At 34.5% G+C, this 16,051-nt stretch overlaps 1 protein-coding gene across 1 annotated transcript in view; it reads right to left on the reverse strand.

Moving 5' to 3' along the window:
* SPRED1 (sprouty-related, EVH1 domain containing 1) overlaps positions 1 to 16,051 on the reverse strand; it is an 85,874-nt gene that overhangs the window by 40,346 nt on the left and 29,477 nt on the right. The window contains exon 2 of the mRNA XM_012728688.1: positions 9,086 to 9,260. Coding sequence (XP_012584142.1) covers positions 9,086 to 9,260 — 175 coding nt within the window. The remainder of the gene's footprint in view (positions 1 to 9,085; positions 9,261 to 16,051) is intronic.

The following is a 16,051-nucleotide window of genomic DNA, read 5'->3' on the forward strand; positions in this document are numbered from 1 at the left end:
TTCTAGTTGTGCCATAATATAGTTTTAAAATTTTGCAATTGAGACAACAGGGTAAAAAGATCTCTTTATATTAAATTACTTACAACAGCAACTAATAATCTACAATTGTTTCACCAAAAACATCAATTTTGAAAATTTATGGAACATATGCAAAACCAAATTTCTGGTCGGGGGTACATACAGCAGATTAAGGACATTTATCATAAATACACCTGAGAACAATAGCTAACATCATAATTATCTGAGCAACTCTAAAAATTCCATATTTACAAAGAAGATAAGGAATGTTCAATCACCAACATTATTCTAGAAGTTCTAGCTAGTGACACAATTCTGTAAGTTCAAAACAAAGACAACCTACATGAATGAATTTTAAAAGATACTAAAAAATGGACAAACAAAACTTTACAAGTCACAAAATCTTTTATGTAACTAGGAGAAAGTTTTAATGAATGTGCCTGTATGAAAAATAAAAAATTTGAGTTCTGAAAAAATGAGCAAAAAATAAATAACCCACAAAAAGGTAAAGACTAATGAAGGGAAAACTAGTCTTAGGGAACCATGTATAATGTTAACACAGGAGTCAGCTGATAAAACAGTAGGACCAAATAGCAAGCAGTGTGAATTGAATTAAATCCTTCAGAACGAACTTTAAGCAGAAACCAAACACCTATATCATGAACTCAACCCCTAGAACTGTAAATCAACTTTCATTGTTTAAGCCAGTCAGTCTATGGTTCTTAGTTATGGCAACCCAAGCAGATGAATAAAAGAAGCCTAATACACAGAAGACATTCAGGTTGCTACTGAATAATTAGAGTATCAACCAATCATGGCATATTCCAATTATTATAAATTCTAAAAGGTCAGAATTCATGAGGAAGTATTTACAAAGCTAATAGTTAAGGTTAATAATTTGAGATAAAAGTTTTGGACTTTAGCTATTAGAAAGGCTATTAGCTTAACAACAACTGGATAGAAGGCAGTAGAAATGTAATAAAAAATTTGCAATTTATTATGAACTATAATCACAATCAACTATAAGAAAAAAGAGGATATCAAGTTATTACTTATAAGCCTAACTGAGCAGATCAACCAGTATAAATCAGTAGCTAAGGAATGGGATGGCAGCAATTTAAAGTAATTGAATAATAAAGCGGACATGTAGCACAGTTAAGAAATTGACTGTGGAAGGTCAATTTTAAGTTTTTGTATAAGAGAAAGTAGACAACCAGGTAAGTAATATAGGACATATTCTAAATTTTAATTTTTAGAAAGTAGTTAATGTATGACTCCAAGGAAAAGAGGATAGAAATGCTAGTGAGGATAGTTTTTTACTCTTCAACCAACTATCCTCAATGTTAAACAACTGTTGTGTAACAACTGCTAGAAGAAAGTCAAAAATTCATGATTATATAGAAAATCATCGCTAATAGTGCAATTTATTATCTTTTCAATGACCTGATCCTAAAACAGAAAGGTAATTTTAAGATTTGCTTGATATGGCACTCCCTGGTGGCTCAGCGGGTTAAAGCACTGCACTAAGAAGCTTAAGCCACTTCTGCATGAGTTTGATCCCCGGAGGTGACCATATGGCTCGGCAGACCTCTCCTGACACGCCCGCTGCTCCCCTCAGCAGTGTACTTCGTCAATCTGCCTGTTCTGCTCCCCACTCTGTCCCTGGTGAATCCTCTCACCCTCCGCATCTCTGGCCTGTACCCCAGTTCTGTATGAATAAATAAGTAAATCTAAAAAAAAAAAAAAAGATTTGCTGGATGTTATTATAGTTATAATAATCCCCACTTTTCTCTCATCTGTAACCAAAAAGAAAACTGTTCCCATTATTATTGTTTCTTCAGGAGTTGTGTCTATAATCTCTGCTCCACATAAACTCCTTATGTGTTATCTGCAGAGTTATCTAGCTAATGTAAAAAAGGGGAGGTATTTTCATAAGATCAATGTAGAACTCTTGAGAACCAGGAGTAACTCAGTAAAGTAACTTGTCCAAAGTGATTGTCTTTGGGGTGTTGATAGATAGGTTACAGACAAAGCAAGTAAGGCTAAGTGTATAAAAGCTTTTTGTGTTGATGGAATTATTAAGAAATTACTAGGACCTACTAAAGGAATATTGGACCCAAGCTTTAGAAAATTCAGTATAGTACACAATGTAAAGGCTAGACAGTAGATAAAACTGATTCATAAAAAAAAAATTAGTTGTTGAATAATTCAGAAAGATCAAGAGGAAAAAAATGAAATAAAATCAAGAATAAGGTCACATTTGAATAATTGGAGGAATCACTATTTCCATTGTGGGTTCATATTTAAAACACTTTACCTCAAATCTACCATAAGCAAAAGCTCTTTTATACCACAGCATAAGAACTTAAAAATATTACAACTAAGAAAATATGAATATATGCACACAAATATAAGGCCTCACTCATTTTAGAAATTTTCACTCAAATATTACCTATATTCTCAATAAGCTCTTTCTTGGTGATCCCGCCTAAAATTTTAAACAATCTACTGACAATAAAACTCTTTATACTCCTTATCCTTGCTCTGTTTTTCCTTTTAGCACTTAGGAGTAGTCTAGCACATGATGTCTAGGAAATGAAATCCTGATTTCTTTGTTCATTTTTATATAACTCCAGTATCTAACACGGTACCTAGCATACAGTAGCTGTTTAATAAGTATTTGCTGTACCAAATACTTTTTTAAAAAGGGAGTATTACCCTTTTAATAAAGATTCAATAAATTTCTTTAGTGTAAAGTAAGGTAAAAACTAAGCAACATATTGTTGACTGAAAAGGAATGAGAGTGGTTTTAAATGATTGACAAGGAAAACAAATTGGATTAAAACAGAAAATAGTATGTAAAATACTAAAACCAGAAGGGATCTTGTGAAATTGGGAGAAAAATCGAAAGCATAAATAGAGTAGGCGTGAAACTGAAGAGCAGGAAAAGAGAAATAAAAAAGAAATGACAGGAAATTGTAAAATTCTTCAAATGGAACAGTTCTGGGTAACAACGAGATCCAGGAAAGGAGTCTGCTGAAATGAAGACCAGAAGGTCAAGACTGCAAAGAAAAAGTAGCCAAGAATGATGATGAGGCTCAGATGTGGAAAAAAATGTCTGCTTAAGTCAATGTATGAAAATGAAAGCTAATGTGCAGTAATTTAAATGGCACAGTGTCAATAATGAAATTTACGTATTTTATAAAGATAAGAGTAACACTATGTAAGGGGAATAAGGAAAAAATAATGCTGACACCATCCTTAACCCCACTCATACTTTCCCTTTAACTCTGTGATATGATGGTTAACTGAACCAGTATCTTTCAAGAGACAGAGTTACTAGGGAGGCTAAGAAGAAAGTTAGTAAATGCAACTGGCTTTCTAGTAGAGGAAGAGTTCTGTAAAAGGATTAAGGTTTCACAATGGAATAATTCACAGAGGCACAGTGGGAAAAGCTAAGCAGGAAATTGTTCTGCACTTTTGTGAAGTTGAATCCAAAGCAGAAAGATATTTGCTTGGTCTTTTAGGTTTCCCATAGGGGAAGAGGAGACGAATCACATTTTTAATAAAGAAGTTCCTACTACAAAATAACTTTTCTTCCTAGAAAACATCCTAATTTTGCTTTAGGCCATGGTAACTGAAAAGAAATCCCATTTTAAAAATGTGTCCTTTTAAACAACAGAACTACCTTACAGCATTTTAAGCTTTATAATTTTTTGTCTACAACTTACTTATCAATCCAAGAAACAATTCATTAATATTCATGGCAATATACTAAACTTGAGATGTTTATTTTTCCCTTTCTTCATTTAAATATCATGTACTTCACACTAAGTGTATAATGATAGCTGTCATAACTCCACTTTGACTCAGATAGTGCTTTTTCCTTATTTCCACAGAGCAATTCAGAAGTTTTAAGAGTCCTACGGCGTTCTCTCCATATAACTCACTCCATTTCTTGGTCTTCTCTTAGAACATAAGTCACTTTTAAAAAGCATATAGTTATTTAGTGAGTGTTTTATTTTAATAAACATTTTATTACTTATTACACTATAATCTACATATCAACTATATTAACTTAATATTTAAGTAAGAGTTCCATAGTAATTAAAATTGCATTTAGTACTAACTGTTTTTTATCATTATTGCAAACTTATCAGGTTTTTATGAAAAGGGTATATTACACTTTAATATTTCACATTTATGTATCACATATATTAATTCAGCTAAAAATGGCCAAAAATATAACCTATATTTATGGTAAGTATCTTGATAAAAAGTTTTCCTATAAAAGAGAGATAGCATACTTACAGATGAGAGCAACTGTATTTATGTATAATGAATGCAATTTAATTATATGATCCAGGATAACACCAATTTGCATTAAAGAATCAAAGGATTTGTTAATTATTTAGAAGAAAATATAGGATATAATTTATATATAAAGAAAAGCAATTCTAGCCAAAGCACTCCAGACTAGTAAAAGAAGAAAAGAGGACTTCAAACTGTATTGTAAAGCCATAATAATTAAAACAGCATGGCACTGGAACAAAAACAAATAGAACCGAAATGAAAACCCAGACATATAGCCACACATAAATGGCAACTAATATTTGACAAAGGAAAAAAGAATATGCACCAGAACAAGATCAGTTTGTTCAATAAACGGTGCTGGGAAAACTGGACCACTACATGCAACCACTGCCACCTCACACCACAAACAAAAATTAACTCAAAATGGATAAAATACGTGAATATAAGACCTGGAAGCTTACATATATAGAAGAAAACATATGGAAAATACTCCATGTCATATATCTTAGAAACATCTTTAAAGACTTATCCTCTAAAGCAAAGAAAATAGAAGAAAAGATAAATAGCTGGAACTACATAAAACTAAAAAGCTTCTGAACTGCTAAAGAGGCAATAACCAAGATGAAGACACATCCTACAGATTGGGAGAAAATATTTGTATTCCACACAACTGGTATCAAAAAACTCCAAAGAGTTCCTACAACTCAACAAAAACAAAATAAAGAATCCAGTCAAAAGTGGGCAAAAGAGCTAAAAAGACACCTCTCTGAAGAGGAAGCACATGGAAAAATACTCAACATCACTTATAATCAGGGAAATGGAAATCAAAACCACATTGCGATATCACTTCACATCAGTAAGAATGACTCACATTAAAAAAGCTAACAAGAGGGCCCTCCTTGGTGGCGCAATGGGTTAAAGCACAGCACTGTGAAGCTGTCTGCTGTCATTGCAGCTTGAGTTTGGCCCCTGGCCAGGGAGGTGACCCACATAGCATGGCAGACCTCTCCTACCTAGCCTGCTGCTCCCCTCAGCAGTGTACTTCATATCAATCTGCCTGTTCTACTCCCTACTCTGTCTCTGGTGAATACTCTCACTGTCCCTGTACCTTTAGTCTGTACCCCAGTTCTATATGTATAAATAAATAAACCTTTAAAAAAAAAAAAAGCTAACAGCACTGCTGGTGAGAATGCAAACTAGTACAACCACTATGGAAAACTGTTTGGAGGCTCCTCAAACTGCTAAAAATGGAGCTTCCATATGACCCAGCAATCCCACTCCTAGGTATCTACCCAAGACACAAAAACACTGATTCAAAAAGATATCTGCACCCCCATGTTTATTATGGCTTTATTTGCAATTGGAAAGACATGGAAACAATGCAAATGCCCAAAAGTGGATAACTGGATTAAAAAGATGTGGTACATATACACAATGGAATATTACTCAGCAACCAAAAAAATAAATAAACATATACCTTTTGCAGCAACATGGATGGAGCTGGAAAAGATCATGCTTAGTGAAATAAATCAGAAAGAAAAGGAAAAATATCGGATGGTATCACTCATAGCAGGAGACGGGGAGGGAGAAGGGCCAAAACTGACCAGGCAAGAAAATAATAATAATAATAATGAACAGCTATATACCAGAGACATTTTATGGGGGTCTAGTGGGGAATGGGATCAAAAACAGTGGGGCGAGGGAAATGCACTGGACTATGGTGATGGAACACGGGTGGTTTGGTGATGGGAAGCCCACTGGGATTACAATGGAAATGGAAAAATGCACCAAATGATATAAAAATAAATTATTATATTATTTAATAATAATAATTTAAAAAGCTGACAATTGCCAGTGGAATGCAAACTGGTCCAACCAGTACAGAAAGCTTTGTGAAAGTTCATCAAATTACTAAAAATTGGCTACCATACAATGCAGTGATTCCATTCCTAAGAATGTACCCAAAGGATGCAAAAAAAAAAAAAAAAAATTTCCAAAGGAACCTTGCACCCCTGTTACTGTAGCACTATAGTTAAAATTGAAAACATATATACACAATAAAATACTACTCAGCAATCAAAAAGATAAACTCATGACATTCACAGCAACATGGATAGAACTGGAAGAGATTCTGCTCAGTGAAATAAATCAGAAGAAAAAAAAAATCAGATAGTTTCACTTATACCAAGAATAAAGGGAAATCTCACAAGAGATCAAAAGAAAAAAAAAGACAAAATTAGCAGGCAAATGATAAACCAGAGACATTCAGCAGGAGATGGGGAGAGAGAGGGGCCAAAACAGAAGAGCACAAGAGGTGACAGTTCATGGTTATTTATTTATTTTTTTAAGATTTATTTATTTGTTCATATAGAACTGGGGTACAGGCCAGAGGCTCAGGAGTGGTGAGAGGCTTCACCAGAGACAGAGTGGGGAACAGAACAGGCAGATCTACAAAGTACACTGCTGAGGGGAGCAGTGGGCGGGTCAGGAGAGGTTGGCCACACCATGTGGTCACCTCCAGGGCAGGCAGGAATTGAATTCATGCGGAAGCAGCTTTAGCTTCTCAGTGCTGTGTTTTAACCCGCTGCACCACCAGAGAGGGCCAGTTCATGGTTACTTAATGGGTACTACACCTAAGAAGAGAGATCAAATATTGTACAAGAATGAACAATGTAAAAAAATGAGTAAAAATAAAAAAAAAAGTAAGAAAGAAAAGCAATTCTAAGAATTGCTAGTAAAGCTCAAGTGTCTGAGAGAAAAGTGGTACTTTTTTATCTTAGTTTACAACAAGGTCTATTGTTTCTTACAAATTTCTTTTCAATAATCAATAATCAATAATCAATATATAATCAATTGTTTCACTGATTCTTTTTCTCTTTCATCTCTAAATGATCTTTTCCTTGATGTTATTTTTTAACATGCTTTTTTCCTCCTACTCTTCCTCTATCTTTAACTACTTCCTTCCCTTTTTTCTAACTATTAAAGAAACTCACTATTAAAAATTCCTTAGGGCCCTCCCTGGTGGCACAGCAGGTTAAAGTACAGCACTAAGAAGCTAAAGCCACTTTTGCAGCATGAGTTCGATCTCTGACCCAGCCAGAGGTGATCCACATGGTGCGGCAGACCTCTCCTGACTGCCTGCTGCTCCCCTCAGCAGTGTACTTCGTCAACCTCTCTGTTCTGTTCCCCACTCTGTCTCTGGTAAAGCCTCTCACCGCCCCTGCAACTCTGGCCTGTACCCCAGTTCTGTGTGAATAAATAAATAAATCTTAAAAAAAAAAAAATCCTTAGAACTTCACTATTTTACTCAGTTTACAGTCTACAATTTCTCTTACAGCAACATTTCCTAGTTATCATTAGCCCAAATAAGACACACTACACATTAGGATAAGTAACCACAGATTCCTTCCTGAAAGTCTACAAGTCTTATTTTAAATAAGTATTACCTTTACATATTTCAACTTTTAAAGATGACATGTTTGAGGTAATATATACACTTCTGACTTCAAATGGACTTCTCTAGTATCTTAAAACCACATTCTAGTTAATTGAGATGCAATGTCAGGAGTGAATTATAAACTTAAAAAACTTAAAAAATAGTTTAGGGTATCAGTTTACTAGTGGAACTACTAGTTTAGGGTAGTTCTTTGAGGCAGAAACTAGGTAGGACACAGATAAGTTAGGAAACTTTCTAAATTGATGAAATAATTCAGTTAAAAAAGAAATATTAAGAAACCAAGAGCCAAAATTGAAAGTAGATCTAATCTAAATGTTTACATTATGAAAGAACTACTTGGACCTTAAAACACATTTTCATGAGAAGTAACATTATAGATGCCAAAGAAGCTCAAATACCAGTCCCCAAAGTTCTTTCCTCTCTCTCTCTCTCTCTCTCTCTCTCTCTCTCTCTCTCTCTCTCTCTCTCTCTCACACACACACATACATGTATATATAATTATTTAAAGGGAATCCTAGTCATTTTCAAGAACCTCTGACTTTTCCACACTAATTGAAAGAATAAATACCTAATGCTATCAAAGACTGGATTCAATTTAAAACAATACAGATACAAAAAAACACATCTGGATAGAATACAGTAATGTTGAAAACTGGGCTGGCCACCAAGTACTCCTACAAGCCTAGAATAACTAAATAATAGAGAATGAAAAGAAATAAACTTAAGAATGCAGGCAGCTGGGCTAGGGATCAACAAAATTTTCTCTAAAGGGTTAGACATTATGTTATCTATTCCAACTGCTTGACTCTGTCATTGTAGTGAGAAAGCAATCATAGGCAGAATGCAAACAAGTAAGTTTCCTCTTTTCCAATGAAACTATTACAGGCACTGAAATTTTAATTTTATATAATTATTACAGGTCACAAAATTTTCTGTTCTTTGATGTTTTTTTAATCATTAATAAAACTAAAAGCTATTCTTAACTTATGGGGCCAGACATGAAATAGGTAGATTTGGTCTGTGTACTATAGAGTGTGCCAACCTCCAGCATAAGGATTATAGAAAAAAAGGGGACACAGGGTATATTTAGTTTAGTAACTAGTGCGACTGTTAGTGAATGTTCTTGCATTAAATCTAACTGCAAAGCAGTTCCTTTTTAACATGTGTGCATTAATGTCAGTCCTAGTTACAAAGAAATACACATCCCAGTATCTTTAACACAGAAAGAGCTCCAGAAATAATCATAATTTTAAATAATTATACAGAATCATAAAATTGTATCAATAGATACATTACCAGTTTGTCCCTGAGTCGCTCTCCACGGATAAAAAAGTCAGCACAGCCATTCTCTTCCTGGTGAGGGACTTTAAAAACAGTGACACAGCTCAGTCCACTTCCTCCTAGTGGTAACCATCCACCACTTGAGTCATCCCGGGTCATCACCACAGCTCGCACTCGTGCATAACTATTACTAAAATAAATGCAAAAATTGAAATTAGCTTTTCCATAAAAAAACAAAAACAAAAACCCAGTCAAGCTGTGAGTTAGAGAAGCTAAGGACCCAACATTAGTGTAATAATTAATGGGCTTATTGCATTCATGACCACCTACACAAAGCAACCTATTTGAAAAAGGTCAAAACCACTAACTTAAAAGTTAAACTTTGTTTTGAAGACTAATTTCATAAGCAAAGATTACAGAACTACTATTTCAATTCATCATTTGAGTAGTTCAAGCAATATTTGATTGCCATGTTATGAAGGACTCCAATAAAAAAAAAAGTAAAACAAAAAACTACATAGGCTACCCACCAACATGGTTCCTAAGTCCAAATTTGCAATACCATCAGGAGAAATTACTGCTGTAATTTAAATGTGACACCTCTTAAGTATTTAACAATATGGCTAACTCAGATGCCAATTCAATTTCTTCTTACAGCTGTAGATTGAAACCACATAAACCATACAAAAAATTTGTTTCAATAACTTATCAAGCAAACCGGTCTATAAAGATCTTTCATAGATCTTTCTTTTTTGACAGACTTATAACTATGTTCTATTTCCACTCAGAATCAATTTCCAATATTAACCACAATGATTCTTTACATAAAATCTAAATGTGTTTTATATAAGTGTTCTAAATTATGAACATCTAAACAATACAGTTCTAAGACCTTTAATAATTAATGAAGTCTTTTCTAAAAGTGTGCTTGCTGATTCTTGGAAAATTATACTGAATGTAGCTCAAAATTATCTTTGTTATTATGAGCATCAACTGAGATTCTAAATAATAGTTCTGTGCTACTTAGCGTCTGGCTTGCTTTCAGCGTTAGGTTGCCAGTTGTCATAGTACTTTTAGAAATTTTCCCCTTCCTTTTTCTTCCTTTAAATACTTATTTTATTAAGGAAAATTTTGATACCATAGCATATGCTTATCTTAGACATACAACTTAAATTCTGACAGATATATACATCCACATACCCAATATGATAAACATGACATAAAACGTCTTCACAACTCTGGAAACCTCCCTTAAGCTTCTATATATTCATTAGTTTTATCTGTTATATGCTTCATATAAATGTAATAAGAGAATGACCTCTGTATTCTTCTGGTCTGACCTTTTTCACTAGTCACTTTGTTCTATCAATAGTTTGTTCTTTGTACTGCTAATAGTCTCCTCACTGAATAAATATATTACTATTCTTTATTATACTGATGGATATTTGGATTGCTCTAAGTTGTTTGATATTATGAATAAAATAGTTACAAACATTTTTGCACAAGTCTTTGTGGCCTGTTTCCATTTCACTTAGGTTACGATCTAGGAATGAAGTTGATAGAACAGTATATTTTTAACTATATAAGAAAACTATGAAACTCTTATCATGATATTCCCTCAATAATGTATAACAATTCCAGTTGACCCACACTTTTACCAACATTTGGTGTTTTCAGTCATTTTAATTTTATTCATTATATTGAGTATAGCGTGGTAATCAGTTTAGTATCCATTTTCCTGATGACTCATGATGTTGAGTATCTTTTCATGCATACTGGCCATTTGTACACCTTTTTCTTTTTAAACATTTTGGTCTTTTTTTATTATTATACTCACTTTCTTTTACTATTGAGTTTTTTTTTATGTATTCATGATGACTCAAGTCTTTTGTCAGAGAGCTATATAATTTTAAAGCTGCACTGTGCTGTGGTGAGAATGAGGAGCCAAGAATGAAAGCTTGTAAGTTGGATCCTGGCTCAGCATCTTAATAGTTGTGGTCCTTGAGAAAAGTTATAATTCCTATCTTTAAGAAATGTAGATAAAATCTGACACAAAAAAACTAATTATCAGTACAATAAGGAATTTAAAATTGAAGAAGCTGTTATACTATCAAGACTAAGGTTACCTGAATCATTAATCAACTTAATGTGAAGGCTTTAAAGCTGGTTAGTAATATATCTGAAACATTTTCTATTATTATGTAAGTATACATTAACATTAATACATACACATACCAAGTATATAACCGTTTCCCTTATCTATTACTTTAAGCTTTGTTAAGCACAGTGTTCCCAAAGGTTATGTAAATGAATCTAAAACCCTGTTCTGGCAGCATGTATTAGTTTATAATTTAACACCTCAGCTTTCAATTTCAAGACCTATGGTTAAAATATTTACCTTGAAATTTTTCAGGTTATTCAATAAATGTGAGGGTTTTTTTTTTTTTTTTGACAGGACCTTTCCTCCTTGCTAAGATTAATCTTTTCACCAGTGCTGTTAACCTCATAACCCCTTAATTTCAAAAGCTATCTTCTTTTCTCAAATAGAAGCACAAACTCTTGTCTAAAACACACAACCAACCAAGGACTGATGTCAGCTAGCACACATTTTGTCCTGCTTATGCCCTACTGCATAATAAAATTTCTTCTTCTCATTGACTCCATATCATATTCTCCTATTTAAAATAGTAAACATTTTTTCCTGAACATGTTAAGTAGCTCATTACAGTCAATATGGAAAAAAAAACTGCCATTATTAAAGCTCAAGAATCTGTTGGGTTTTTACTCTCGCTGGTTATCATATTGCAACGTTTTAGTCTCTGAGACAACAGTGACTTAAAAACTTACTGCTAAAAACATAGCAATTTCATTTTTGAGCTTTAAAATGCTTAAAAGGAAGTTTTAACATATTCATAGGTTCTGAGGATTAGTGTGAAGACATCTTTGGGGCTGGAGGGAAGAGAAGGGGAATGAGAGTCAAAAAATAACTTTAAAAAAAATCAATAGAGGGCCCTCCCTGGTGGCACAGTGGGTTAAAGCACAGCACTGAGAATCTAAAGCAGCTTCTGCATGAGTTCGATTCCCGCCTGCCCTGGAGGTGACCACATGGCGTGGCAGACCTCTCTTGACCCGCCCGCTGCTCCCCCTCAGCAGTGTACTTCATAGATCTGCCTGTTCTGTTCCCCACTCTGTCTCTGGTAAAGCCTCTTGCCGCCCCTGAGCCTCTGGCCATTAGCCCAGTTCTGTATACACAAATAAATAAATCTTTAAAAAAAAAAAAATCAATAGAAAATTATATAGATGCCAAGAAATATATTTAGAAATCTTACTCAAACGAAGAAGAATGCAAATTAAATACCATTTTTAATGTAATAGATAGTCAAATACCAAGACATTTGTTAACAGAAAATCTGGTGAGGTTATGGTACTATGACATGTATGGGAGGTCATTTGGAAATATTTAACAAAATTGAAGATATATATTTTCTTGGAGTCCGCAAGTTCTACTAGTACCCAAATTATACCTATATGAGCATCATTTCAAAAGCAGTTTTTTTTTTTTTTTTAAAGATTTATTTATTTATTCATACAGAACTGGGGTACAGGCCAGAGGCTCAGGGGCGGTGAGAGGCTTCACCAGAGACAGAGCGGGGAGCAGAACAGGCAGATCGACGAAGTACACTGCTGAGGGGAGCAGCGGGCGGGTCAGGAGAGGTCTGGCTCGCCATGTGGTCTCCTCCGGGGCAGGCGGCAGGCGGGAATCGAACTCACACGGAAGTGGCTTCAGATTCTCAGTGCTGCGCTTTAACCCGCTGCGCCACCAGGGAGGGCCACAAAAGCAGTTTTTAAAAGAAAAATAAAAGCAACCCAAATAAGCCTACCTGGAACATCTATTCAATGCAATTCTGTGCAATCAAAATAAGGACACATAAGGTACTCTAAATTCTATGAAGTTTTTTAAGTACTTAAGTATGTTTACTATGCTACCATTTGTAGGGTGAACACACACACAATTTCTTACATATGAATAGAATGTTTACACAATAAAACTAACTTTCCAGCAAGGGGAAATAAAGCAGGCATACAAGGTATATTAATTTTCTTTTTATTAAATGCCCTTTTATATTTTTTAAAATGTTGCACAAGGTAAATGTATTACCCATTCAAAAACATAGTTACCGAAGTGCATTCAACTGAAAATTCATTGTTGTACTATAAATGACAAGTGTACAAAACCTGCTAATTCTTGTTACAGAGACAAGCACTATTTTGAAATTATAGCCCTTTAAGGAGTGTGTAAACATCACACTCATGTTTTATTCTTCAGTAAGTCTTGCCTAATGTCTTTTTTAGGTAAGATATAAGTGGAAGGATCAAAAATTGATAGTATTTGAATGTTAGTTGTGGTTAACAATTCTTAGTTAAAGTATACACAGAACAGTTCTATATTTCTGATTTAGTTTGATTACATAATATCCTTATAGGTACCACTATGTATTTCTATAAGAAGCTCCTTTATGCCAGGTAGGAAGAAGGCATAATAGTATATGACTTGTTTCTCAGGGTCTTTAGTAAAATTATATTGCCTGGTCTTATTTGTACTACCAGATATATTAATGAAAATATCACAGGTTTATGACTGAGATGAATTAATACTCTTCTCACTGCATCAGGCAATGGTAAGACCCTTTGGTGAGAGATCACTGCTCTCTGTATAGGGAACAGACTGAGAAATAGCAAACTCTCCTAAGGAGGATATTCTTTCACTGTTAACACTGAAAGACTATTTTCATTAAGGAAGTCAGCATAATTCCTTACTTTTTTTTTTTTTTTTAAAGATTTATTTATTTATTCATACAGAACTGGGGTACAGGCCAGAGGCTCAGGGGCGGTGAGAGGCTTCACCAGAGACAGAGTGGGGAGCAGAACAGGCAGATTGACGAAGTACACTGCTGAGGGAAGCAGCGGGCGGGCCAGGAGAGGTCTGGCTCGCCATGTGGTCTCCTCCGGGGCAGGCGGCAGGCGGGAATCGAACTCATGCGGAAGTGGCTTCAGATTCTCAGTGCTGCGCTTTAACCCGCTGCGCCACCAGGGAGGGCCAATTCCTTACTTTTAATACCCACAACTTTTCAATGTTGCCAACTATTTTGATTCTGTACATGTAATAAGATTCTGTACATGCAACTTATTTAATAAGGGTGAAGAATACTAATTTTTTCAACTGCACCTTGAGGTAAAGATGTAAATTATAGCTTTACCTAAACTGAGAATGTATATAATTTTGTCATTTAATGGCAAGGAACAGAGGAATAATGCAAGTGAGTTGCCAGCCCTGTATATATAAGATGCCAGTTTCATAGATCAGGCAAAGATGCCAAGGATGCTGAAGAAAAAACAAAAAAGTCAGTGAAAGGGACCCAAACTAATCAGCAGAATAATCTCCTGAGAAAAATAAAAGTATCACCACATATAATATTAAAAATCAATAGTATCTGAGAATCCCAAATATGACTAATACTTACAAGTAAATCCTTAGGAATGCTCCCATAAAGTATTTAAGAAATACCTCCATAATAGAATCCAGAAATAAAAAAGAAAAACTGATAAAGAAACATGAAGAGTGCTCAACTCTTCTTATAATTAATAAGCAAGTATGTTTTTGGAAAGAAATAGCATTAACTTAAAAGCTTAATCAAAGGATATCTAGTCACAAAATTTAGGAACTTTTCAGTGTATGTAACTATACAACATTAGTAACACTTCATGTGATAGAAGAGTTTAGTGTTTCTCTGAAAATGTTACACTAGTCTGGGAATACAAGTTATAAATGACAAACTAAAATTAATCTTAACTGGGCAACTGTTGACCTTTGAAAATTTTAGACATTTTTTTTGTTCAAATGCAATATAAATGGATTCAATTTTTACTGAAAGTTTAATATTCTACAATAATACTGTCCAATTGAAATATAATGCAAGCCACATGTACACCCTTCAGTTTTCTAGTCACATTAAAAAAGTAAAATGGGGCCCTCCCTGGTGGCACAGCGGGTTAAAGCACACCACTAAGAAGCTAAAGCCACTTCAGCATGAGTTCGATCCCCGCCTGCCCTGGAGGTGACCACATGGCGCGGCAGATCTCTCCTGACCTGCCCGCTGCTCCCCTCAGCAGTGTACTTCGTCCATTTGCCTGTTCTGCTCCCCACTCTCTCCCTGGTGACTCCTCTCACCCTCCGCATCTCTGGCCTGTACCCCAGTTATGAATAAATAAATAAATCTTTAAAAAAAAAAAGTAAAATGAGTAGGATGGCAGTGAAAATGGGAAGACAAAATAGAAACACTAAAAAACAGTAAAATGGTCAGAATTGACTTTGTCATTTGTTATTTCCAGAGCTATCACATCAGAATATTCAAAATGTCTAGTTTTCAATAAAAATTTATAAATCATTAAAAGAAACATGAGAGTGTGGTCATTCACAGAAGAACAGAAACCATTGGACTTAGTAGACAAACACTTAAAGAGGTAAAGATAACATCAGAAAAACAACACTGAACAGATAGAAAACGCCAATAAAGTTAAAAGAAACCAAATAGAGATTCTGGAGTTGGTAAGTATAGTAACATAAATGGAAAACTCACTATAAGATTTCAATAGCTGATTCAAACAGGTAGAAGAAGAATCAATGTGCTTTATTAAGATTCAAACTGAAGTTAAGAAAGAAAAGTGAATGAAGAAAAATAAAAAATGCCTAAGGGATCTGTGAGACACTGTATAATGTACATGCAGAATGGGGAGACTCAGAATAAAGAGAAAAGAACAGAGAGGATGTTTTAGAAATAACAATGTCCAAACTAAATCTACACATTCAAAGGTTAAACTTCCAAAGAGGCAAAGAGACAGAAACAGACATATTACAGACAAGTTGTTGAAAGAAAGAATTTCTGAAAGCAGCAAGAGAAAGGCTACTTATCATGTACAAGG

Source organism: Condylura cristata, unplaced genomic scaffold (genome assembly GCF_000260355.1).
Source record: "Condylura cristata isolate star-nosed mole 26May11 unplaced genomic scaffold, ConCri1.0 scaffold00023, whole genome shotgun sequence".
Taxonomy (NCBI): domain Eukaryota; kingdom Metazoa; phylum Chordata; class Mammalia; order Eulipotyphla; family Talpidae; genus Condylura; species Condylura cristata.